Genomic DNA, 26,107 nt, shown 5'->3' with positions numbered 1-26,107 from the left:
TCAGGACTATCAGAATTGCACTGCGGTGCTAGCATGTGATACCACCTTTTATAACCACATCACTTAGCAATCGCAATCCTGATCACCACTTGCTGCCATAATCTGAGGATTACCCATGAAAATAATTTTCAAAATAATTTGCCTCGGTACATTTGAGAGCACAAACATAGCACCTGCATGTCTGCAAATCTTTAAAGCAGCTGCATGATTACTTTTCAATGCTGCCGCATTATTCTTCCTATTCTTTGGAAAAAGCGTGAATGGTGTTAAGACTTGTAGAGAGATGCTATGTTTACAGCCCCACATAGTCCAACCCTTTTTGGAATTGAATGCAATGCATCACCCAGCCCTGCTACCTTTTATCTACAACTCTGTTTTATGGCTGAACTGATTTTTGTCCATATTATAGGGTTGAGGTGAAGCACAGAGCTTTTCTAAGAAAAAATTCTCTCCATATATTTCTTTGTTCAATTTATAGAGCCTCTGGGTTACTTAGGTAAAGGTTCCCCTCACACATACGTGTTGATCATTTCCGACTCTAGGGGGCGGTGCTCATCTTTGTTACAAAGCCGAAGAGCTAGCGCTGTCCAAATATGTCTCTGTGCTCATGTGGCCTGCATGACTAAATGCCGAAGGCGCACAGAATACTGTTACCTTCCCACCAAAGTGGTCCCTATTTTTATACCTGGATTTTTACATGCTTTCAAGCTGCTAGGTTGGCAGAAGCTGGGACAAGTAACGGGAGCTCACTCTGTTTCGCGGCACTAGGGATTCGAACCACTAAACTGCCAAACTTTCTGATCGACAAGCGCAGCGTCTTAGCCACTGAGCCTCGGCTGGGTTGCTTACAACTATTTAAAAAGTACAAAAGACAATCAAGCCATATTAAAAAAAATGTAAAAATACAAATAAGTTCACAACTGGAGTCTAAAAATAAATCTTCCCTCAGTGAAACCCCTTTATGGTTTTCATTAAACTTCCACGGTGGCACAGCCATGGTTTTTTAAGGCCCTGCAAAAGGCCAATAGGGTTGTGTTTAATTTGATTTCCTGGGAGAGTGGGAGGGAAATTATTGGGGTTTGGCTAGTCTAGAGGAAAAAAAGGACAAGGGGGGATGTGATAGCAATATTTGAGAGGTTGTCACAAACAGGAAGGGTCAACTTATTTTCCAAAGCACCAGAGGGCAGGACAAGAAACAATGCATGGAAACTAATCAAGGAGAGAAGCAACCTGGAATTAAGGAGAAACTTGCTAACAGTGAGGACAATTAACCAGTGGAATAGCTTACCTTCAGAAGATGTGGCTGCTTCGTCACTGGAGGTTTTTAAGAGGAGTCTGGACAGTCACTTGTCTGAAATGGTGTAGGGTCTCCTGCTTGAGCAAGGGGGTTGGACTAGGAGACCTCCAAGATCTCTTCCAGTTCTATGCTGATTGATATTCCACAAGGGGGTGTGTGTCATGACAGAAAAGGCTCTCCTCTTGGATTCTGCAGATGACATTCTATAGAGAATGAAGTTCTCCTCCTGGACAAAATACAGATTCTAATCCGTTTCAAAGATAAGCATTACTTTTCTTCGTTGGTTTTCTTATTTTCTGTATTTGCTCACAAGGCTAAAAAGCTAAGTGGTGTGAGGAATAATTATACATTTCATATATAATTTTCAATATGAGAAATTGACAAATTATATTGGTTCATGTCATCAAAAATTACAAATGAAACACGGTAAAGTGCACAGTAAAAGAAAAAATGTGTTGGCGGGAAAAAAAACTATTGCAAAACTATTGTGCTTTTTCTCTCTCGTCAATTTAATGGTAACTCTAGAGGGTAAGTTGGTCTATCTTTGTTTCTCCTTTGATTTGCAAAAGAAACTTTAAGGTTTTCATACTATGATGTGGCATCTAACTCACAGTGGGAAACTGTTATTTTCTTTCATTTGCTAAATTAGTTACTGGACGATGGATTTCAGTTTGTGACTATTTGGATGCCTAATCACAGAAGGAAATGTGGTAAATTGATTAAAGTGAAGATGGACAGAAAGTGTTATGTTTCTAACCAAGAACCAAGTGACTACAAATTACAGCTTTTCCCCATGATGTTTGTTGTTGTACAGTAACAGTGTCAAGTCTGACTCTTTGCAACCCTGTGGACCATAGCACGCCAGGCCCCCCTATCTTCCACTGCTTCCCAGAGTCTGCCCAAACTCATGCCCTCTGCATCAACAACACTATCTAATCATTTCATCCTCTGTGTCAACTCATAAAACATTTTGTAAACATGTTTTATAGTTGTCAACAGAAAGAAGGTGGGGGGAGTTTCAAAGAGCAGGCAGGAGTATGGAATTGAAAGTACTTTCCATTCATATTTTCTTCAAAGACTGATTAGATGACTGAAGCTTCTGCCATGCAAAAATCTAATTGGCGAGCATGATTGATGACTCTTGGCTATGGACGTGTTTCGTTGGATGATACACCCAGACGGGTGGTGGTGGGGGAAGCAGGATCAAGGGTAACAGTGAATTACGTATCTCAGAGTTGGCTATGCCCAGGCAAATGCCGGAATGTTAACTTCTAATAAATCCTCTTTAGTTTTGGGAGTGTGACTCGAGGCTCATGATTTAATTGGAGTAACTGCCAGAATCCTGACACTCTGCTGTTCACTTCTCCTTTTATCTTCCACCTTTCCCAACATCGGGGTCTTTTCCAGTGACTCCTTTCTTCCAGGATCCAGTCACAATCCTTAATCTCTACCCACACTGACACCACAACATAAAAATCATTTACCATGCTACCATCTGCCACACTCTTGAGTTCATTGAAGCCTGCACTCCACAAGCAATTCCATGAACAGACACACATTGAACACACTACATTTGGTGGCCAAAGTATTTGAGCTTCAGCTTCAGTATCTGTCCTTCCGAAGGACAGTCAGGGTTGATTTCGTTTAGGCTCCCCTGATATAGCTTTCACCAATTAATCAAGGATTGAATTCGCAGAACAGTATATTATGGAAGCTCCGTGGTTAGATTATTTTTTTATTCCTTAGGCTTAAAATCAACAAGGTCTCCCTGACTGAGGTTCCTATTAGCTGGGGTTACAGAGAGGCATCAAACACACATTTTACCACCCACAGCTAATAACGGATAGATTGGGAAAACAGCACAGATTTATTTTTATTTATTTATTTATTTAATTTATTTGTCAATTGTTTACGAGATAATAAGTAAAAGTGTATACAAAATTATGAATACATGAAATGGGTACATATAAGAAAAACAAAAGAAAAATAAAAGAAACAATAGGACAGGGACGGTAGGCACTTGGTGCGCTTATGCACGCCCCCTACAGACCTCTTAGGAAAGGGGTGAGGTCAATAGTAGACAGTCTAAGGTTAAAGTTTTTGGGGTTTGGGGAAGAAACTACAGAGTCGGGTAGAGTATTCCAGACATTGACCACTCTGTTGCTGAAGTCGTATTTCCTGCAATCAAGCTTGGTGCGGTTAACCTTGAGTTTGTATCTGTTGTGTGCTCTTGTGTTGTTATGGTTGAAGCTTTAGGAGCAGCTCCATTCCTACTTGGGTTCCCCTTGGTATCTCTTTTTTTAGATGTACAAAAAACATCTAATCACATCTATTCTACCTGACCTCTGGTGTTATGCTTTAAAAATTGATTACAAATTGTTATTCTTACAGCAATTGGCAGCACCTAGCCAACAGTAGCTGATTTTGAAAAACTAAATCAAGTCAGGCTTGATTAGTATTTGGGCAAGAGATCAGCAGAAAAATCTCAGGACTGCAGGCTAGATTGGGAAATTATTATTTTTAAAAAAATTCCAGAAGAAGAAAATGGTAAATAATCTCTTTATTTTTGTCAACTATATGGATCTGCCCATTAGGAGGCAAACTCAATTCAGGGGAAGTTTGCTTTAATGATTACTTATGTACCATATTTGCCTGGATTCCAAGGATTTAGTTAACTCATCTGGTTACTTGATACTGACATCAGGTTCTGGTAGAGGTTCTGGTAATTTAGCCTTGCCTGGTGTCTATTCTTTTCTGAAATGTTCAGGGTGCTAGGAGTGATGGGAAGATGGCCATCTCTGATATGTCTGCTTCTGTGCTGGCCCAGATCCAGAGATGCTGTCAAATGTCCCCTGGAACTTTTTAAGGCAACAATGTTCCCTGTTCTTCAAATGGATTATCAGATGTGCTGTAACCATCTTGCTTCACACTTACTCTATGTGGCTATGGAGGATTTGGTTTAGAAAACACATGTTTTTTTAAAAGTCCAGATGGATGATTACTGGAGTTGTTTGTTTATATTTTAGATCAAACGGTTAAAGAGCTGCCAGAATCTCAGTCAACATTTAAGGAGGGGAAATTATAGCTTAGCAAGCAGCCATATGGTAGTTACCTCATTTTAGAGATGAAGAACATGACTCTTGCATCTAACACTAGATTCACAAAAACAGAAGGCAAAAAAGAAAACTACCCAGAAGAGAGCCAGATCTTTATAGCTGAAAAATTACATATTTGGAAGTTCATTTAGAATCAATTTAACTGCTTTGCTTTGCCTATTTGTGGGGAGGTGTCAAGAGAACCACTGTTCTGTAGTGTTTGGGAAGCAGCATAATAGTAATAAAAATCCATCTATTCATTTACATCAGGTGGTTAGTTGGATTTTCCACCATTTAAAGCAGGGGTCCCCAACCCCATGGGCCAGTACAGGACTGTGAGCCTTTCGGAACCAAGCCGAAGTGGCAGGGGAGCGCATGTGCACTCATCCCCTCTTACACAAGCAGTAGGCATGCACAGGTGTGCAAGCTCCGTTTGTTTGATGGCCGTGTATGTTTGCCGCTCACACAAAATGGAGCTGCATGCACAGGCTTCCCCACCACTTGAATGGAACTGTTGGAAGAAATATCCTTCTGGGTTCAGTTCCAAGTGTGGAAAAAGACACTGGAAACATGGAGGCTGTTTAGAAAGATGGTTTAATGGTGGACAGGACCACATGGCATGGAGCTCCAAAGTGAAAGGGATGATCACATGCTTCAAGATGTTGGGTGAAAGAAAAGAAGGGCTGGCTGAGATGCTGAGAGCCCCTTATATACCCTCTGTTGGGATTTGAATTTGAGCTTGTATTCTGATTGATTGTCAGACTCCCATGGGGCCACGCAGGAGCAACTCTGTAGGCTGTCCTGAGTGCCAGGCTTGGTTGAGCCTTGCTGGACGATGATGTAATGAAAGGGCTTTGGGCAATTCCTATTATAGCTCTTTGTTGGAGATCTTTGTTATGTAAAATATTCTGGCCCAGGCCTTAATGGCCCACCCATTAACAAAAGTGGGGGTGAGCTTCTGCTTCTGAGGTGAGTTTCTGCTTCTGAGTTTCTACCAGGGGTGGGTTTCTACCGGTTCGCACCGGTTCTATAGAACCGGTTGTTAACATCACCAGTAGTTCTAAGAACCGATAAAACTGACCTCTCCTTGGCCCCACCCCTCTCCGCTGCTCCTACGGCCAAAAACCGGTTTTTATTACTGTGCATGCGTGAAAATCCCTTCCGCATTCTCCCCCGCCCGCCCTTCCCTTCGCTGTCCCTGCCCCTGCCCCATCTGCCGCTCCAAAGTTAAAAAACCCTGTTTAAAAAAAACGGGTATTTTTTTCTGTGCACACGCAAAAATCCCTTTCTCATTCTACCCCGCCCTCCCCTCCCCGCTCCTACTTATAGCGCATGTGTGCTAATTACAAAAATTTACCCGCTTGGCACTATCACTCACACCAGCACCAGCAGCCAAGCCAGCCAGCCGGCCAGCCAGCCCACTGCCCGTCCCTGCCTCCCTTCTGCCACCCTGCTGAGTGAGGGCAAGCCGCAAGCCCCAGTCGCCACCACTGCTAACCGTCCTCACCTGCCCGGACTGCCTACCCTGCCACCAGCCTCCGAAGATGTGGATCGGTAAGTATGATCCTCCAACCCGGTCGCCTACCTACTGCTGCCAGTCCCGGTCGCCCGCCCCATCTTCCCTCGCCCGCGGCCCTCCATTGTTGCTGCCTTGCCTTCCCACCCCTGATTGGTAGTGAGGAGGCAAAGCCGCAACTCCTGCTGCTGGCCTGGTCCCCTACCTTCTGCCACTGCCCCCAGCCCAGTTGAGAGCCGACTCCCAGGATGGGCGCTGCTGCTTCTCCCACATGGTGGCCACCTTCCCTCCCCCGCCGCGGCCCAAGGGTTGCTGCTTTGCCTTCCCACCACTGATTGGTAGTGAGGAGGCAAAGTAGCAAGTCCTGCTGGGCTGGTCCCCTACCTCCTCCTGCCACCTCTGCCACCAGCCCAATCGAGAGCCAACACCTGGGCCGGCCAGCCTTGCCGCAGCAAGCTAGAAGACTGAGGAGGATCCCAGCATAGTTGGCTAGCCAACTTGCCTGTCTCCTTTTTGGTAAGTTGTTTTTTTATATTTATGTATTTATTTCTTTTTTTACTATCTGTTTTTGTTTTTATTAATCATAAAAACAAAACAGATACTAAAGAAATAAAACACATAAATAAAAATTATTTTACTATTCATCTTGATGTTTCTTTCTGATTGCTTAAAGAAACTTCAAGATGAATAGTAAAATAATTTTTATTTATGTGTTTGTTTATTTCTTTAGTATCTGTTTTGTTTTTATGATTAATAAAAACAAAAACAGATAGTAAAAAAAGAAATAAATACATAAATAAAAAGAAGCAACTTACCAAAAGGGAGACAGGCAACTTCTTGTTACACTGATGTTATACATTATCTGTTTCTGCTTAAATCAATATATAGCAACATCAATGTAACAAGAAGTTGCATGCATACATAAATGATTTTTTTTTAATAAAAGTGTTTTTTTTTAACATAAACAAAAACATAAACCATCTTCAGTTACATAGTATGTTGGTTGGTACAAATCACTTGTGGACAATCTCTGCAGTTTTTCCTTTCCAATTTTCATTAATCCTTGTTTCATGCTAAGCAATTGGCCACTAAGCAAGCACCTGGTCATTAAGTGAGTACCACTTAAATTTGGGTTGCCAGCCTCATGGCCACCTTCCTGGGCCTTGCCTGGGCCTCCCGAGGCCTTGGAAACTGGCAAAAATCACTTGCTAAGCAATTGGCCACTAAGCGAGCACCTGGTCATTAAGTGGGGACCACTTAAATTTGGGTTGCCAGCCACATGGCCATGCCCACCCCAGTCACATGACCACATAGCCACGCCCACCCCAGTCACCTGACCACATAGCCACGCCCAATCATCAAGCCACTCCCAGCCCAATCACATGACCACTAAGCCGCACCCACAAATTAGGCCATGCCCACAGAACCGGTTGTTAAGAAATTTGAATCCCACCCCTGGTTTCTACTCTTTTTTTAGGGGAAATATTCTGCCTTTTTAATATTTCCTTGGATATTTTTTCTAGGAGAGGGGTGGGTGCTAACTTCCTACAGAACCATCCCCTCTTGTTTCTTCAAGATCCAGTAAGCCTTCGTAGTGTACTAGTTTCAGTAGATATTCTTTAATGTCCCTTCATATATTCTCCCAATTAATAGAAATGCTTCTGATTCCACTGAATTCTGCCTACAATGTGGAATTTGAGCTTTGTATATGCTGAGTTTCTTGCCTATAGCTGCTTTATTATTTCCAACACACACACACACACACACACACAAGCACACAGGGAATATTCATTGTTATGTAAACATTGCTTCTACCCGCCCCCTCCTTTAGAAAGTGGTTGATTTTTATAAAATAGCCTCATAACCTGAGTTTGCAGAAACTATCCTGAAAGCTACCACAAGGCATCAACACAACAAAAAGAAAGACAGATAAATGCTTGGTAGGAAGCAGATGATCAGTTCACTGATCTGTATGCTAACACAAAAAGGTCTGAAGGCTGTCTCCTTTTCCTGAAACAAATCAGGCATATGCGGGAAAATCATAACCCATATTACATAATATGAATCCCATGTGCCTATCTTGAAGAGTTATCTCTAGAATCAGCTTTGTAAAGAATTTAGCAGCCACTTACAAATATTAAAAATATATTTTCTTCTTTTCTTATGATGGAAAATTGAGTATATTTTTACACTGGTCCATAACAGTGTTGAAGAGGAAAATGACCTGCTTTATGCAGAAATGCAGTTAAGGTATTGCTTTGGTAAAGATGACATGAATTTTCTATAATAAAAACTGTATTTGACTGTGTTGGTATGTGAAAGAGCAAATAAATTCATCGGGTTTTCTTGTCTCTGGAAGATCATTATTGTAGTAAAAAAAATCTACTTGGCCTGGTTTGATTCCCCCCCCCCCCTTCAATATCCAATAATAAAGCTGTGACTTCCAGGTGGATCATTTTATCTTAAGTATTTTCTACAGGTTAATGATTGGTGCTCTGGTAACAGCTTCTACTTCTGAGGACAATTATCTTCTTTATTCCCTAGCTGATGGGTAACATATAAGCTGATCATACTAATGATACCAGATTTCAATTCTGCCATCTCCAGTTAAGGCGGGAAAACACTGTCTTCTGTTATTTTTTTATTATATAAAAAGAGGCATCCATATTGGTGAAACAGACAATATTGGGATGGATGGCTATAGCAGGGATTAGATTGGCCTCATTGTTTAAAGATACATCATGCAATAAAACTGTCCCGAGATATTTTTTTTAAAAAGAAACGACATAATTTTGTCATGATTTATCTGTTGCTTTTTAAAAATCTTTATGAAATACTAACATACAGACCATGAAAGGCTTAGCAGCATGGAAGAATTTTGGTAGAGGAAAGAGATTCATGTTTTTGATGTACCTGGAAATAGTATTCCAGACAGTGTCATAAATGAACCCGAGACTTATTATATAAAAGTATTATAGCTGAATTATAATTTTATTTAGAATTTTATGCTTTTAGCCTTTCCAAGAAGAGGCTTAGGGTTACTTGCTTGGGATTCTTCCATGCTGTCTTAATAACAATCATAGATGGTAATTGGTGTTTTATCGATGACCTTTACAACTAAGGAGCAGTTTAAATGTTGGTTAACCTTTATTCATCTTTCTATCCATAATGCTGCATTAGCAGCAAAACTGAACAGCTCCTGGTTTATATTTAATAGATATAGAAATCTTTAGAGAGGGTTTTCACTGTTGTGATTCAATGATCGTTTGTATAGTTTTCACTTGCTCATTCCACATTCTAGCAACAGAACTGAAAAAAATCTTAAAACATATTTTAAAGACCAATGCAATTTTTATAAGGACAAAAAGAGTGTTTCTCAAGAAATAATTAATTTAGCATTTGACTGTAAAAACAAAATGTGCAAGAAGGATTGCATGCAATATTTCCATTATGGTCAGCCATGTGTTATGATGTGCCATGAGTTATTTGTTAAGGAATATTTGACATGTTAAGGCAAAGTTGTGTAAGAGTGAGAGTATGTAATGACTAGAGGCAATGAACTCTCTTGTTTTTAGACTCCTGAAATACTGTATTATATTTATTTCTTAAGCTGAACTTGCTACTCTGTATTAGAACATAATAGAATTGCCTACTCCACTGCTGGGGTTTGTTTCTAGGCTATATTTGGTTCTGTTTTAGCACTGATTTTTTTTCTCAGTGAAACATTCCCAGGAGTTCACAAAAAGAGAATGAAAAACATGTGAACAGGTGAAGATGCACACATGCCTCCCAAGATATTGCTAAGTAATAGCAATTCAATTAACTGAAAAAAGCTAGTGAGAAATAGAAATACCAAATCTCTACTCAAATCCATATGTCACAAATGGGTTATGAGCCATGTGTACAAGTTACAAGCCCTGACAGTGTACCTTTGTGACCAATGTGATTGTCTGTACTGAATATTTGACGAGCAATTGTGCATCAAAGGCCATTTGGATGGAGGAAAGGAGAGTGAAAGCTTTGTGGAAAGCCACACCGAATTCCCCATAGGAATTCTGGTACTTTCTTGAACATCAGCTGCCCATTTATATACAGCCTCAGCCAAACTCAGCAGTAGGGAGCAGTACTCCCTTAACAGTAACTGTGCTCCCTGTCTCTATTGAAGAAAATTGAGGCTTGAAACGAAATCTTCATTCATTTCATTCACTCTTACATCATAAACTCTTCTTTCAGGACCCTTGTCAATGATGAAATGGCAGCTCTTAGTTTTCAATTAGAAACCTATTTTGGAACTGGCCCAGCACGAAAGCAAATCTCGACCTATGTGCTGGATTCTCATCTCGCTACACGAGGTTTCTCATTATGCTGTTCTTGAGGTCCTGGATATATGCTGTCAGATTTGATCAAGCATTTCATCCAATGGGCAGAGATTGAGTAACAGGGAAAAACTATGTTGTATAAAGCAATTTAGCACTTGAACTTATTATATAAAACTAGAATGGTTTTGTTCAGTCTGCATTTGCAGCCCACTTGCAGAACACTTCATACAGCTATAAGGCGTTGCCATAGTTGGCTGGTTTCTCTTGAAAGCAAGGACAGATATAAGTCTGCATAACTTTCATTTCCTGACAAAATTGTGAAATCCAGCTAATAATAAAGCAGGAATGCCGTTATGAGCTTCCAGATACAATAAAATGGGATGGTGGTGGTGCCTAATATATTGAATATATAATACATTGAAGCATACCGTCGAATGCATGACAGGAAAATAGGTGAGGTGCTTGCCAGGTGACTACTCTTTAAATTAGTAACATTGCCAAAAACGGGCAGGAACTTTCTTACCGTAGTAACATGTTAGTACTTTGTTGTGAAGAATGCATGTTTGTCAAAGGATATAAGTTCTGCATTTCTGCACACACTTCCCCATCCAATCCTGACAGCCTCCAAAAATCTGTTTATGGTTTTTCCCAGTTCTCCCATGTGGCCTGGGACAGAGATGTGTAATTGAAAATCATCTGCATATTGAAGTTACCACTCCCTGAACTAGTGGATGACCAGGGAAAGGACTGGTCATCTGTAATGAAGTGCTTGTGGGTATCACAACTATCATCTAGCAATAGCACTTAGACTTATATACCGCTTCACAGGCTTTACAGCCCTTTCTAAGCGGTTTACAGAGTCAGTATATTGCCTCCAACAATCTGGGTCCTCATTTTACCAACCTCGGAAGGATGGAAGGCTGAGTCAACCTTGAGCCAGTGAGGATCGAGCTGCCGAACTGCTGGCAGCTGGTAGGTCAACAGAATTAGCCTGCAATATTGCATTCTAACCACTGTGCCACCACGACTCTTAAATTAAGCTCTTAATCTAGACACGCCTGTTCCAAGTAGGAGCAATACCACCATTGCACATTTATCTCAGTCAGACTTGCAAGATTCTATTATTAAACCCAATCTCAATATAATAGTTTCAGCCCTCCTGTCAAGATGTTTTCTTGTTCTGGCCTACCCAAAGAGTAGATCCCTAAATGACTACAACCAGGAGTGCTGGGATTGCTGTCATTGAGCAAAGACGCTTAACTGAGATTCCAGTCCCAATTATGGTAGTTAAATATCTGTAAACAAATAAAAGGACCAGACAAACTGTCAGCTATCCCGGTTAGGTCAGAGGGGAAACACAACTAGATGAATTTCTAATTATGGTAATGCTACATTAACAGAACCTTACAAGTTGGAAAGTATAAACTTTCTATTAACATTTTTAAAAGTTTTTGATCCATTAGGGCAGATCCTTCCTAAGTTTCCTTCTCTACCATTAAGCCACTAGGCCAGGGATCTTGACTGTCTTGACTGATTGTTTTGTAGGCAGCATCTCTTCCCTGCTTTCTCCAAAGTAGTCCACTCATTCCATTACAAATGGAATATTAGGATTGTTGACATAAGATATTAGAAATAGTTATATAAATAACATTTTCATGGGAACTCATTTGGGTAATCTATCCTAAGTCCAAACAGAAATTTGAGACTTTATGATTTAAGAAATAAAATACTAGAAGGAGCTAATGATTCTAGGATGAAAGGGAACGTGACTCTTTGGTCAGCCTTGGAACTTGCAAAATGACAGAAAACACTTTAAAACTTTAAAATACTTAGGGAGATTTTTGAAGAATGGGAACAAAAAATAGTAGCTTTAATCTTAGGAATAATGCATGCTTCTATGAATAAATTATGTCCCAAAGACATTAAAGCAGAAATTGGTGATGTGAAAGAGAACATCATGAAGATGTACAAGGTAAAGTTATAAAACAAATTTTGCCTGAATTAGAAATACCAGAACACAAAGAATTTGCAGGAGTGCTGAAAAATGGACTCTGAAACAGAAAACATCTAAATTGGAAATATAAATGACAAGCCAAGAAATTGACTTGAATAAGGAGGTTGGGGGTTTTTTTGAAAATTTTATTTGGGTTTTCACAAAAAAACCAAAAAACATACTACAAATAAAACATCTTTTTTTGAAAGTAGCATGGTCCTGGGTTATACTTCTTTGTACAGACACAAACTCAATTTCATGCTCCTTTTTGTATTCTATTCCATATCTTATACTATTTTACATTTTCTATATAGTTTTTCCCCCTCTTAATTTTCTCAATTTTATTTTGATTATCTCATCTCAATTCAAATAATTATATTTATACTTTTGTCTGTCCTGTTTCAATGTCATATTATCTTTTCTCATTAAACAAATTTTCTCCTGTAGTTACTAATTGGAGTATGACACTTTATATCTTTTAGTTTTATCCATTCAACTCTTATTTAAGCTTCAATGTATACCTTAAAGTTATAACATTCAATATAATACATAACTTCCAGTCGAATTCTGCTTGGTACATTCTTAAAATACACACTATATTCTTAAAAAGAGATTATAAATATATGTAATTAAAACACTCATTCCATTCCAATTCAGTTCTATCATTAATATTAATATTCATTAAAATCTTAACTTGTTTAACATTTCTTTTCAATTAAATATCATACTTCCTTGGGAACACTTATAAACTTTCCATAATTAATTTTTCCCCCTATTCCTCTTCACTTATATTTTATAAAACATTAAATAATTAAAATATTCCCATCCTTTCCTAATTCAATTCTCTCATTCATTTTATTTCATTTATTTATTAACAAACATTTCACTGGATTACAATAACTATTTTATCCATCATTTTAATCAGACATTGTTTCAAATTTTATAAAATTATTTCTATTTCTAATATAACAATACTATCTTATGTACCTTTGCAGAATCCCCCTTTCAATTAAATTTTCACCCATTATCTCTAAATAGGCCCTGCTTCTCTATATCTTGTTTCTGTCCTTTATAACTTCTTTTCCTTTCCTTCTTCCCTCTCTTCTTCTCCCTCCCCCTTTTACCCCCTTGTCTCTCTACTTCTAATTCTCTCTTCTGTATTCCCCTCTTCTGTTGCTTTCTAATATTATACTTATTTTTCAAACTATTTTTCTTTCTTTGGTTGTTTTTTCAAATCTTTTCATTCTCTTTCCCCCCTTTCCTTTTTTTCCCCACATAAAATTACTTGAATAAGGAGTTTTTATTGGACTTACCAAAGAAATTGATTAAAGCTCTGAAGAAATAATTGAGATAAAAAAAGATACATATTTTTAAAAGTTCTTAGTTTCCATTTTAAAGTGTTGGAGAGAGTTGAACTATTCTTAGTTGCTTTTTCAGTTGCAGAATGTTTATGTTGAACATTTATAATTTTTGTAATCTTAATTTAAAATCTAGTATTATTTATTCTCTTCATAATAATTGAAATTCTAATCAACCGTTGGCATCCAGAATAAAATTTGAGGGAAAAAAAATGTGTTTTCTAAAATATTAGGTGGTTCTTGTACGATGGAATGAACCCTTCCAGAAGCTGGCAACTTGTGATGCTGATGGTGGAATATTTGTTTGGATTCAGTATGAAGGCAGATGGTCTGTGGAGCTTGTGAACGATCGTGGAGCACAGGTTAGTAAACACCACTTGGTTTGGTCTTGGGAATTGTCTTGACTTTGAAAAGAAAATAAAGGGAGAAAAACTGCCTGGGGAAAGTAGGAAAATGGAATTGTTAAAGAGAAATGTTTTAACTGAAAAGCCTGTAAAATTAGCATATTTTCTATAGCTCACCCTGAGGCAAGTAGCAAAAAGACAGTATGCTATTTCTGGAATAGGATTTGAAACAAATGCTTATGGGTGAATTACCACAAGGACAAATGGAGCAAGAGAGGGAGTCTTATGCTATTTCTACTCCATCTATATGGATCTACCTATAGGTCATGGATAACTTTTCTCTAAACGATAATTGAAATACCAATGAAACTTTTATTACTTGAGTTTTAAGTAGTTATCATTCCAAGTAACAATAACATTATGTTCAATTGTGATGCTAATCCTAGCATATGTTAGTAAACTCACATAGGGTGAGTTTGTACATTTTATTTCTCATGGTATTTAGACTATGGGCTCTAGCATAGTAGAATAACAACTAATTGCTAAACCAGGATACCAATTGTCAATATCGAAACTAATTTATTTATTAAACTTATTTCTATGCTGCCATAATCAAGACTCTCTGTGGGTTACACAAAATATATAATACATCTTAACACATCCACGCTACAATCTTATAATCCAATATTTATATAAATAGTAACAATAAATCAGGGCAACAAAACAATCATCATCATAATAGAAAACAAAAATAGATTCCTGCCAGGGGGTTGGACTAGAAGATCTTCAGGGTCCCTTCCAACTCTGTTATTCTGTTAGATACTGTTATAAATATAATAATATCTATTCAGCTCTCCAGAACAGTTTAATTTTCAGTAGGTTTCAAAAAAAACCCAACAATTTAAGTGTGCCATTTAAACTCCCTGGATAAGATACCTATAACTTGGACATAACAGTAATGCTTGTTCCCTGAAGGATATAGAGAAGAGCAGGAATAGTAATAGGCTGATGCCCTGAGCTCAGAACATTGCAGGGATACCTATCATGTCTCTTGTTCAAACCCAATCTATTCAGTAAATTATGGTTAAACTATAGTTTAGTATGAAGTTCAAATGTAATCTTCATATGTTTAAAAAGGTAAAGCAGGGGTGTCAAACTCGTGGCATCACACTGTCATCATGTGACGTATCATGACTTCCCACCCCTTTGCTAAAATGGGGGTGGGCGTGGCCAAGCACGTGTTGCATCCAGCCTGCAGGCCATGAGCTTGACAGCCCTGAGGTAAAGCAACCTAAAATACTTAAATGTTAACCATTTTTAAATCTCATAAATTTCAGTTCAAAAGATTAAATACACACCTACGTATTCTATTTAGGTCAAATTTTATTTTTGATAAATTTAATCTGGAGGATACAGGGTAGAATTATAAAACGATACAGTATGATGGCATTGCCAAAATTATGGGCATTGAAGATCCTTACTTGTGGGCTTTTTATGAGAGAAATTTGATGACCTTGTGAACTAGAGATCTCAGAAAATGTGGATGTGAATTGTTTGAACCTGTGTTTATTTTTCTATGTTGTGTGCTTTTAAAAAAAGGCTGGAATATCTAGTCAAAATAATGCCTATCCTTATATGTTAAGGTGAGCGATTTTACATGGAGCCATGATGGAACACAAGCGCTTATATCATACAGAGATGGATTTGTGCTGGTTGGATCGGTCAGTGGACAAAGACATTGGTCTTCAGAGATTAACCTGGAGAGTCAGATCACCTGTGGCATATGGACACCTGATGATCAACAGGTAATTTCCCCCTAAAAGCAAGAATTGCGGTCTGTAACAATAATAATAGTTATTGTTTATTTTTACTATACATCAAACAGGAAGGCATTAGATCTATTTAGGTTTTCTTGGGTATATAATGCAATAAACAAGTATTTCATGATAATACAAATGGTATGCTTATAAGCCTTCCTGTATACATCAACTTGATCTGTTTAGAATATTTGAAGTCTTTTGAGAGTTGTGAACATATTTAGTCAAGCCATGGCAATACTATCTTCTTCAGTGCTGTGTACTTCGATACCTTTGAGCTCAGCAGATAATGTCATAGTTGTTGGTGAACCAGCAAGTCTATTGGTGGACTCAGGTGCTATTTTAAAAGCTTTGAAAATCAATCCAAGGCATACTTATCATGCAAATGCCATGACTGACATACTTGCATCAGACATCACAACACAAATATGTGCAGGTAGTCCTCAACTTACAACTGTTCATTTAGTGACAATGGCACTGAAAAAAAGTGAGTTATGATTGCTTTTCATACTTACGACCATTGCAACATCTCCATGGTCACATGATCAAAATTCAAATGCTTGGCAACTGGTTCATATTTATGATGGTTCTTCTTCCTATGTTCAAAGTGGGTTTATAGGCTGCAATTTCAAATACAGTATTTTTTCCAATGTAAATTACAGTGTTTTTAATTGTTACGACACAGAAGAGCAAATAAACACAGAATAGGAAAAAAGCATTTGTGATTAATTAGACAGTATGTTTAATATGTGTAGAGTGGCAGCAAGAGTTAAATTGCTCTAGTAAAGAGTAGCTCCATTATTACCAATAATGGAGTTGTCAGAAAGTTCAGATTTAACAAAAAGATTTCTTGTCTGTGTTAATAAGAGATACCAACACATAATATTTTGAATTATTGTAGAAAGCGTACATGTTGTTATTTGTATCATTTTTTTCTTATTTCAATATAATGATTTCTGTTTGCTGATGTGCTTTTGTGCATGTATTATTCCAGTGTTTCACATTCTGCATTGGCTACAGTAAATGGTTTTCTTTCTATATTTAGAATGTTGAAACATTTTAATGCTGGCTTTTAAATCGTTATGAATTATAGAAACAGAGAATACTCATTCCTTCCATGCTTGAAGTTTATGAGCTTGCACGATATGATTAATGAGATGAAAAAGAAGTAAAGCTAGTTTCTGGATTCTTTTTCCTTCTTTGAACTGTTTATATTAAACTGCCATTTCTTCAGCCACAAATATAAGAATGTTATCACAATGTGAAAATCTCCCTGTATTCCAACTTACTCCAACCCTGGTGTCCTTCAGATGTATTGAACTACAATTTGGTCTCCTGTTCGAAGGGTGCCAAGTTGGGGAATTTTTTTATATATTTATTTTATTTTCAAGTAGGTCTTCCTTCCTTCATCTAACTTTTCGAAGATGAGTGGAATGGCACAAATGTACACGGAGTCATAGCTGTACACATTTACTCAGGGAGTATTTGCTTGGAGTAGGGTTTCCAGCTGAATGAATATGCATAGCACTGGAGGGTGAATCCACAAGAATGCTTCTTACTTAATAGACCTAATCATTGGCCATCCACATTTGTCTGGATCAACAACCACCCATGTTTGTTTGAAAAGGTGGCTCATATCAGGTGCAAAATGTGAAGAAAAATCTCTTTCTCTCTTGAACTAAGAAGGTGGGCTTAAAAAGCCTTAGTCCAATCCAAGCAATGGATTTTGAGAGAGACGAGGTGGCAAATGGAATGTTGACGGATGCACTTGGATTGGCATTGGCTAAAGTTTATAATAAATCTTTTTCTGATCACAGGAGGGGATCGATCGTTCTCTGTGCTGGGCAAGAACAAATCTGGTTTTTTAAAAAATAATAGCAATTAGCAACAAGCAACCTGGCTAGTGCACTTGTTAGTTCAGTAGTTTTCAAATTTCTCTGAGAAATCTTTTCACACCAAACAAATGGATTAGACATATCAACTAATTTATCAAAGAATTTATTACATACTGCAGAGGTTTCTGGAATATACTGTAACTGCACAGTGTAAAGCTATATTCTCTTGGGTTGTTGCACATACTAAATGTATTCTAGAATGTCCCACTGATTGTTGATTGAGTCGTGACTTGGAGCTGGAGAACTGTCCTAACTTTGAACTTGGGTTGCCTTCACCTGGGCCTTATCCTTTCAGACAAGATTCATTCCTTCTGACTGAGGGAATGCTTTGTCTTTTCCTCATTTCTTACTATAGATCTGTGAAACATATGAGGAGTCTAGCCTGTGTTTTCTAATAAACGCTCAGATGGGTGAACTGAAGAAAACAGAGATTCCTCTATAGTTTTTTGACCCTGTATCTGTAACCAAAGAATAACACAAAAGAAAATAGTTTATTGATTTTCACAGAAAGCCACTTCTGAAGTAGAGTTGGATTATGAGCAAAAGCCTTCCTCCTCTTTCTCTGGTGGTCCTGAATGGGCTTTTCCCATCTCTGGCAGCTGTACTGCACTTCCTATCTCACATTTGGAGAATTACTCACTTAGTACAGTACAGTTAAAAATAATGATTAAAAACCCCTCATGAGTCAATACCTCTTATTTAATGCAGAAGTCACTGAGAAAGTAGAAGCCTTGTTTGAATACACCTCTACCTACCTATCAGGCGCAAAGAAAGGCAGTTACAATACTACCAGCGTGCTAATTATACAGTACCCAGAAAATTCAGAATAACATAGAATTGTCAGTGACCCTGTAGGGTTGGATGACTCAAAAGGGAGCATAGATGTAGATCTAAAATTATAGCTCTCAGCATTGATTCAGGCTAATATCTTTGTTTTTTCCTTTCCAAGGTTGGATAGATACACAGTGAAACATTTCGCATGTTTACCTAGAAACAACCCCTATTATTATCACTCCTGGAGAAAAATGCACAAGATTACATTATGTCATTAGGATCTCCCAAATATGAAATACACTGCTTGTTCAAAACATTGCAATAAAACAATCTATCAAAACAATAAGAGAACACATGTCAAACTAATAATAGCAGCAACAATTGATTGATAATTGTGTGTGTGTGTGTGTGTTTGGGTCGAGGCAGTAGCAACTGCCTAGACTAGTGCAGCTTTCTTGGCAAGGTTTTTCGGAAGTCATTTGCAGAAGGGCAGAGAGAGTATAACGTCAAGGTGGGACTAGAACTCATAGTCTCCTAATGTCTAGCCTGATGCCTTAACACTACCCGGGGTTGCCTCTCTAATAATTATTTGGTGCTGTTAATTAACCATTGCTAATGACATAACGGATCTTTGAAGAATCCTTCAGCATTTTTAGCAATAAATAATGAATGTTGCTTCTACAAAAAGTATTGAACAGTGTGTTATAGAAGTCAGAATCCCTATGTCTTTAGTTTCCTTGAACAGCCACTGGAATATATTTAAGTTTTCAAAATTCAGTATAAATGAAGTCTATATTACAACCTGTGAAAACTTCTGTGAAAGTGGATGAAGCTGTGACTTAAGTCAGGCTGGGTATTTTTTTCCACATGTGACCTCTCTTGTGCAGTATATGTATATTTCAAAATCAATGAAAATGTGCAAACGATAGCTTTCACAAAACAAAAGAAGCTTGATGGGGAGATATTGTTTAAGGCATAATGTATATTAATTGCTTAAAAGTTATTTTTTTTTTAAAAAACTGTGTTTTATCCATTTAGAAACTGACATTGTAGCTGAGAACTTTCCTTTGTTTGAGATTGTTTAGCTTGTAGTTTTCCTTTTCCACTGGAGTTTCACTTGATTATTTCACATAAATTTTCCTGCAGGGAGATGCACAGTTGGTTGCTAATTGATCAAGTTTCATTTGTGCTTAAAAACCATAATCTATTAATTGATGCTATATCAGACATCTTATGTCCAGTTACTTAGTATTTTGTTATCAGGTCTCCATTTGCCTGAAGTGTTTAACAATGTACAACATAAAGGGATGGACTAAATTTTCAGAAGTACCGAAGCACCACAGAGTATGCCTTTATCTAACTGTGTTATTTTAGATTTCACGCAGGAAGGCTTTTCCAATTCAAAATGTGGCATGCTGGGAAAAAGGTATAGGATGGCCAAATATTTTGGAAGAAAAACATGATGCTAAATACTGTAGAAATAGGGAGAAAGAAACCTTCTGTAGGAAAGGAGAGAATTGTGGAGACCTTGTACTAGCATTTATGATGTTACCTAGTTTGGTAATGAAACATCTGCAATTCAACCCTTATCTACAAATATTCTCTTCTAAAGGAGAGAATAAACAGCAAAAAGGAAAAAGAAACTTCTGAAGGGGAAATATTAAATATTTTTGGAAGAAAAATTATCTCTTGGCAATGCAAGTTTATGAAAGGATAGATTTTAGTGGGAATATGCATTTTTCAAGTGATGAGTTTATCTGAGGCCAGTAAAGATGATTCTTGCAGCATCTAGTTTGTATCCGTTATGAATGTGGGCTATTCAGCATTTTACAATCTGAAGATTATTTGAGATGTAAGATTTGAGATGTAAGCCTTTTAAATTTTGGTTCTTTCTTTATACTTTTACTAATGATGGTATATTTTTTCCTAGGTCTTATTTGGTACTGCTGATGGTCAAGTTATTGTTATGGATTGCCATGGCCGAATGCTGGCACATGTTCTTCTTCATGAGTCTGATGGCATCCTTAGTATGTCTTGGAATTACCCAAGTTTCTTGGTGGAAGACAGTAGTGAGAGTGACACAGATTCAGATGATTATTCCCCACCACAAGGTCATTTTTTTTCTTTCAGTTCAGTGTTTGTATGTTTTTGTCCTGCCTCTCACTGTGATGGTAAAACAATGTATTGTGTGCTCCAACATTTATACATTTATTTTCACATCCTTGCTGGAGTATTCTCCAAATACTTTGGGAGGAATTTTGTACTGCAAGAATAATTTAATTTTAAGTTTGCCAGAGACACTAAATTACCATTATATTTTGTGTGATTCATTTACCTCCTAGTTGTATATTGCAACACATTTTTGGCTATATAATGATACCTTATAAATCAGTTTCCCCCACCTTAGTGCCCTCCAAATATTTTGGGACTACAATATGCTGGAAATTGTGTTTCAAACCCACCAGGAAAGTCCCAGGTTCAAGAAGATTTATAGCGTCTTCTCAATTTTTGCGGTATCTCTTTCCCCACCCATGCCTTCTGCACATGTACATACCCATACTTTTTGGCACTGTAGCTTCAGTTAGAATCCATAGTCATCTTCTAGTCAGAGATCAGCAAAGTTGATTTAAAAAGTACTCTATAGACCTCTGATTTATTTTCAGGAGTCGACAGAACTTCATAACAAGTGAAAAGATTTCCAAATTCCGTAGAGCTCTTTGAGTATATTTTATGAATCAAAAATATTCCATGAAAAATGCATAGATAAACTGTGGAGTTTTCTGGTCATTGCCACCAATTTACATGAGTTTAAAGATGAATAACACAAAACTTGGGGAAGATCAGACTATAAATAGTTACTAGTTGGAATCATACTACTTTGATTCCCCTAGGATCAAAGGGCATATGCGGTTGGATATTGGTTATTGAGGAGTAACACCTGGAGAATTATTCTTGTCTTTGTATTTTTCTTTTGAAATTCTTAGTTCTAGTTCATAAGGTATCTTCTTATAGCAATATTTTGGCATCCGATTCCTAAATAACTAATGATGTAAAAAAAAACCTTATTTTTGCATTATTTTTTGAACAAGGCCATTTAATGTTTAAGACATTTGCAAACAGAGTAGCATAATTTGTATATTCACTAGTTTTTTACATTTCTTCCACATCATTGTTGAGGATTGAATTTGCACATTGCACATTGCGTGCATACTTTGCTTAATTAGACACATTTTCCAGTCAAAAGCACAAAACTAAGGAATTGTTTGTCTGAAGCCATTGAACAGCTAGATTAACTCACATTATCAGTTCTTCCATGATTTTCTATTCTCAGAACCAAAACACAAGACAATAAGCATGAATTTCAAAGGGGCAAGTACTTTACTTATTTCCAAAGCTAATCTGTAACTTGACTGCTATTAATTACCAGATTTCCTTGTTTATCAAAAGGGAAGTAGAAGGAGATAATCTCTAGCTGCCAGCCTTCCTTAGGCTACTCCAACTTAATTTCAACCAGTGGAACAATTAAAGCAGGAGTATGTGCATCCCGCTGAAGGCATAGGTATGGTCTCAGAGTCCTAGCAAAAAATAATGGATAGCAAAATTTAGTTATTTTTAATGTGATGGTAGGATGATATCGTTAGATAGATGGAAATAATTGTTAGATTCTTTCTCCAACTACTTGGTTGGTCTTAGCTGTACTAATATTGTGACATTCAGCTGTAATGGTCCTTCTCCTAAGAAAAATAGAATATTCCTCAGTTAAAACAGTTTCTTGCTCTTCGTGATGCATTTATTTTAGAGGTGTCCCAAAGAGGATCTTCCAACATCTGTAGGACCTTTCCGAAATGAAAGTTTCTTGAGTGAATTGCCTCAGATGCACACATTCCTTTATATTATGTCCTTTCAAGCTTAGTAGCTACAGTATGAGAGGTTATTTTAAGTAATTGCCTTCCAGTACTCAGAATTTTTAAGGGTCTTATATTTTAGACTGGATCCCTGTCTCTCTCTCTCACCACTATAACAAACACAATTGTATTTATCTGAATTGAAGAAAGAGTTGATTGAAACCAAGTTTAAAAGGTGGCCCATAGAACTATGCACATTTTAGAAGAAGTCTACTAAAGTGACTTGGTAAAATAGTGTCCCACTTCTCTTGAGGGGAGGGAAACAAATGCTTCATTTCTGTAAGTAACGGGCTTCTGTTATGAGTTCAGAATTCTTGCTAGCAGGACAAAGTGGCTAATTAAGACAGATCCACTCCACCTCAATGAAATGTCAAACTGAAAGGACTCCTCTCCAGTCAAGATGCCTTATTCTGCCCATGTCCCATCAAGTAAGAGAAAACAACTTCCCTCCAAGGCCAAAGAGAGAAAGCAAAAGGGGGGGCGGAATCTGATTTTTTATAATAAATTAGGACAGGGGTTTCATTCTGAGATTGCTTCACAGCGCCATGTGCTTTGCTGTGTAGAAGAATAAAGCTGGCAAGTGTGTAAATGATGCTGAGTCAGTCAGCAGTGGGTGAACTTGGTTCAAGCCTCCTTCTATTGATTGTGCTAATATGACATATTCTTATGAAGCATTGTGTGTTCCATTGATCTGGTTTTGACTCACTAGAAGAGTAGGAGGAAGTTGCTTGAATTGGATCCATAAAACAGTATCAGACATGATACTGGTTTTCAGTTCTCCACAACTTAGCAGAATACATCTAGAGTGATGTTTGAAGAACATCTTTCCCATGCAGTGCCAGCAAAAATTAATGTAATTATACTGTAAGTGTTGAAGATGGTGCTACAAATATATAATAATATACAGTTTATGTTTTGGTGTGTGTAAAATATGTAAAATACAAATGTGAACCCCAAAGAAATAGCCTTATAGAAACATGACATTGTTTTTAGTAGCTTCTATGATCTCAGGATTCATCCTATTCTGCCTGCTCATGGATGATCAAGTTCTGTTTTAAAATATTTTAGTTAAGTTATAATAGTTCTGTCTGTTTAAAATAAAATATCGGCTCCCTAAGTATGAAACATGAATATTTCAATTTTAAGAAGTGAAGTGCTTGAGAAATGAATGGTCCCCTCCCCTATTTTTTTTTTAAATTTCCTGAATGTGGATGACTTAGTACTGAAAGAAACTTTGAATAAAAGAATGTGGCATGAATATGCTGCTTTCTCTCATAATTGAAATGCAACAGGATTTTTTTTTCACACGTTCATCAAAATATTATGAAACATGGGAGTCATAAATAGTATTGCTCCAAGAGCTTCTTATTGGCAACCTTCGGGCACTGGTGGGAATAGTTCAAAAATGCCAGACTTTTTTTTCTCTCTTAGCATAGTTGACAATCCATGCCTCTGTATTGGCCCAAGTCAGTGCCTTTGTCTGCATGTCAGCCTGGATAGAGGCAGATATTTCATGGCACTTATTGGCTTGTTTCCAAGCTAAATATTGCTTGGAAATTTCCAAGCAAAATATTGTGTTTTGGAAAGTTTTCTGGTGTCAAATGTTTACAAGCAGATTTATGCAGTTCAACCACATGGGTAGAAGTCTTCATAACTTCCTGGATCAATGTGATCCATTTACAGAATGTAGGGGACTCTGATCATGCTGTAAAATGTGCTTTTGAGGGGAGACAGGCCTTACATCAAGTAATCAAACAAGCCGATAAACAAATAATAAGTTACGTTTAGTTTTTACAAAATGGGGGAATTTTCTCAACTAATAGGTAGACCAAAAGAAAGTAGGGGTCCCTTTGGGGTGCTTGCAGCAAGGCCTCTAACTGAGGAGTGGGGGCAGTCTTCTCCAACCTAGTGATAAAGGCAATATCCTGATGCAGCATGGGGCGAGGTTAATGGAGATTGTAGTCTTATCAGGAAGGCACTGAGTTGAGGAAGAGAAAACTTGGATTTCAATGGGTTATTGAGGGATCAGTATTAAGACTGTGACATTAACATTATAGACCAGGGGTGTCCAACCTTGGCAACTTTAAGACTTGTGGACTTCAACTCCCACAATTCCTCAGCCAGCAAAGGACACCCCTGTTATAGACCCTCCTGGAAGGAGGATGGGCTTATTTCTGGAAATTCTGCACTTAAAGTTCTATCAGGACTTTAATGTGGAACTGGAAACATCTATTTTTTCTTCTTCTGATTTTACCTTGCAGATGGTCCAGCAGTATATCCAGTCCTGGTTCAGAACACCAAACAGCTTCTCACTGTCAGCTTCACATCAGGAGATATTAGCTTAATGAACAACTATGATGACTTATCTCCCACCACCATCCGCTCAGGGTTAAAAGGTACAAAAGGGAAATTTCTTGTTTGCTTTACTTTTGATTGCTTGGACAGCATCTGTCCCATGAAGCTCAGTAACTGTCTGCATATTTTCTCCTAGCGGTAGTGACACCTACCTGTCAAAAGGAAAACTTAACAAAGGGATTCTTTTTCAAATAAAATGGTTGCTAGTTTTGGTGCTGTTTGCACCCCCACAGTCTATTGGCTCAATATCCTGGACTCAGATCAGTTATTCAGCCTCTCAAAAACTTTGATTCTGTTTCCCTCACACTATCTAAAGTTGTTAACAATGGTGATTTTAAAGTGTTAGAAGGGAACCTTTACATTTACCTTAAGATGAAGTCGAATTTATATCTTTTCCATGATCCTTTTACTTCATGCGAACATAAGGTCACAATGTGGAGGTGGCCTAGCCTGATTCATGAAACCCAACTACTGTGGTTTAGCAATCATGGCTTACGAATCTCATGATGCCTGAATCCTGCCTTTCTGTCAAGTGAAATACTTCAAAAATTGTCCCAAAAATTGTGGTTGAAAGGCTTGTCTCAACATGTAGGATAAGACAGGAAGAATAATTAGGGAGGATGGACTGTTACTGTTAATTTCCTAATGTTCATTCATATGCTGTTTTGCTTATTTCTTAATTAGTGGCAGCCCTCTTAAACATTCCTGTGGGGCAGATGAGTCTAGGATAAATGTAGGCACCTCTGAGAGGATCTATTTGCTAAGTTTCTGCTGTTTTGTGGCTTTAGATGTAGTGGCTCAGTGGTGCACACAAGGAGACTTGCTGGCCGTAGCAGGCATGGAAAAACTAAGCCAACTGGCTGAACTTAACGCTGCTTCTTTTCTGAAAAGCGCACTCGTCAAGTTTTACAATATTCATGGAGAACACATCTACACGTTGGAGACCCCTGTGCAGGTAAGAGTTATGCCGAAGAACATGACATGAAGAAGAAGGTAAAAAAACAACCCAAAATATATTCTAATATAGAAAAATTGCTAGCATGATAGTGCAGATACGAATGACTGAATTACGAATTACACAGAATCATTGTGACTTATTTAACTATTGCTAATAACTATTGTTAACTGTTCTGACCAAGGCTTCCTGAGACAGTAACAATCACACGTTGTTCCCAAAAACCTTTTGTTTTATTTCAACTGCTGTGAATTATATGCATTCACAGCCCGTAACAAGTCCCAAACAGTTTATGAATAGTTCAGCAGAAGTCTGCCATAGTCTTTCGGGATAAGCTTGACAAGCACCCTCCTTTATCTCCCTTGAAATTCTGCCAATGACTAAATTGCCAATTAGCTGTACAAGGCCAAACGGAGCACAAAGTGAACATGGAGCTGCAGATTTTAAACCAACCAGAACGAACAAAGTTGCTTCCTGCAAAGGT

The 26,107-nt window shown here is 37.7% G+C and overlaps 1 protein-coding gene across 2 annotated transcripts in view; it reads left to right on the top strand.

The window, feature by feature from the left end:
* The window catches only part of TULP4 (TUB like protein 4), a 92,457-nt gene that overhangs the window by 50,388 nt on the left and 15,962 nt on the right, over window positions 1-26,107 (top strand). For both annotated transcript variants that reach the window (XM_026705061.2, XM_087938910.1), the window contains exons 3-7: window positions 13,812-13,940; window positions 15,566-15,727; window positions 20,339-20,519; window positions 24,575-24,709; window positions 25,457-25,623. In XM_026705061.2, coding sequence (XP_026560846.2) covers window positions 13,812-13,940; window positions 15,566-15,727; window positions 20,339-20,519; window positions 24,575-24,709; window positions 25,457-25,623 — 774 coding nt within the window. The remainder of the gene's footprint in view (window positions 1-13,811; window positions 13,941-15,565; window positions 15,728-20,338; window positions 20,520-24,574; window positions 24,710-25,456; window positions 25,624-26,107) is intronic.

Source organism: Pseudonaja textilis, chromosome 1 (genome assembly GCF_049901715.1).
Source record: "Pseudonaja textilis isolate UNSWEBS1 chromosome 1, rPseTex1.2, whole genome shotgun sequence".
Taxonomy (NCBI): Eukaryota; Metazoa; Chordata; class Lepidosauria; order Squamata; family Elapidae; genus Pseudonaja; species Pseudonaja textilis.
Note: the sequence above shows the minus strand (reverse complement) of the source record. Positions and strands in the feature narration are given on the sequence as shown.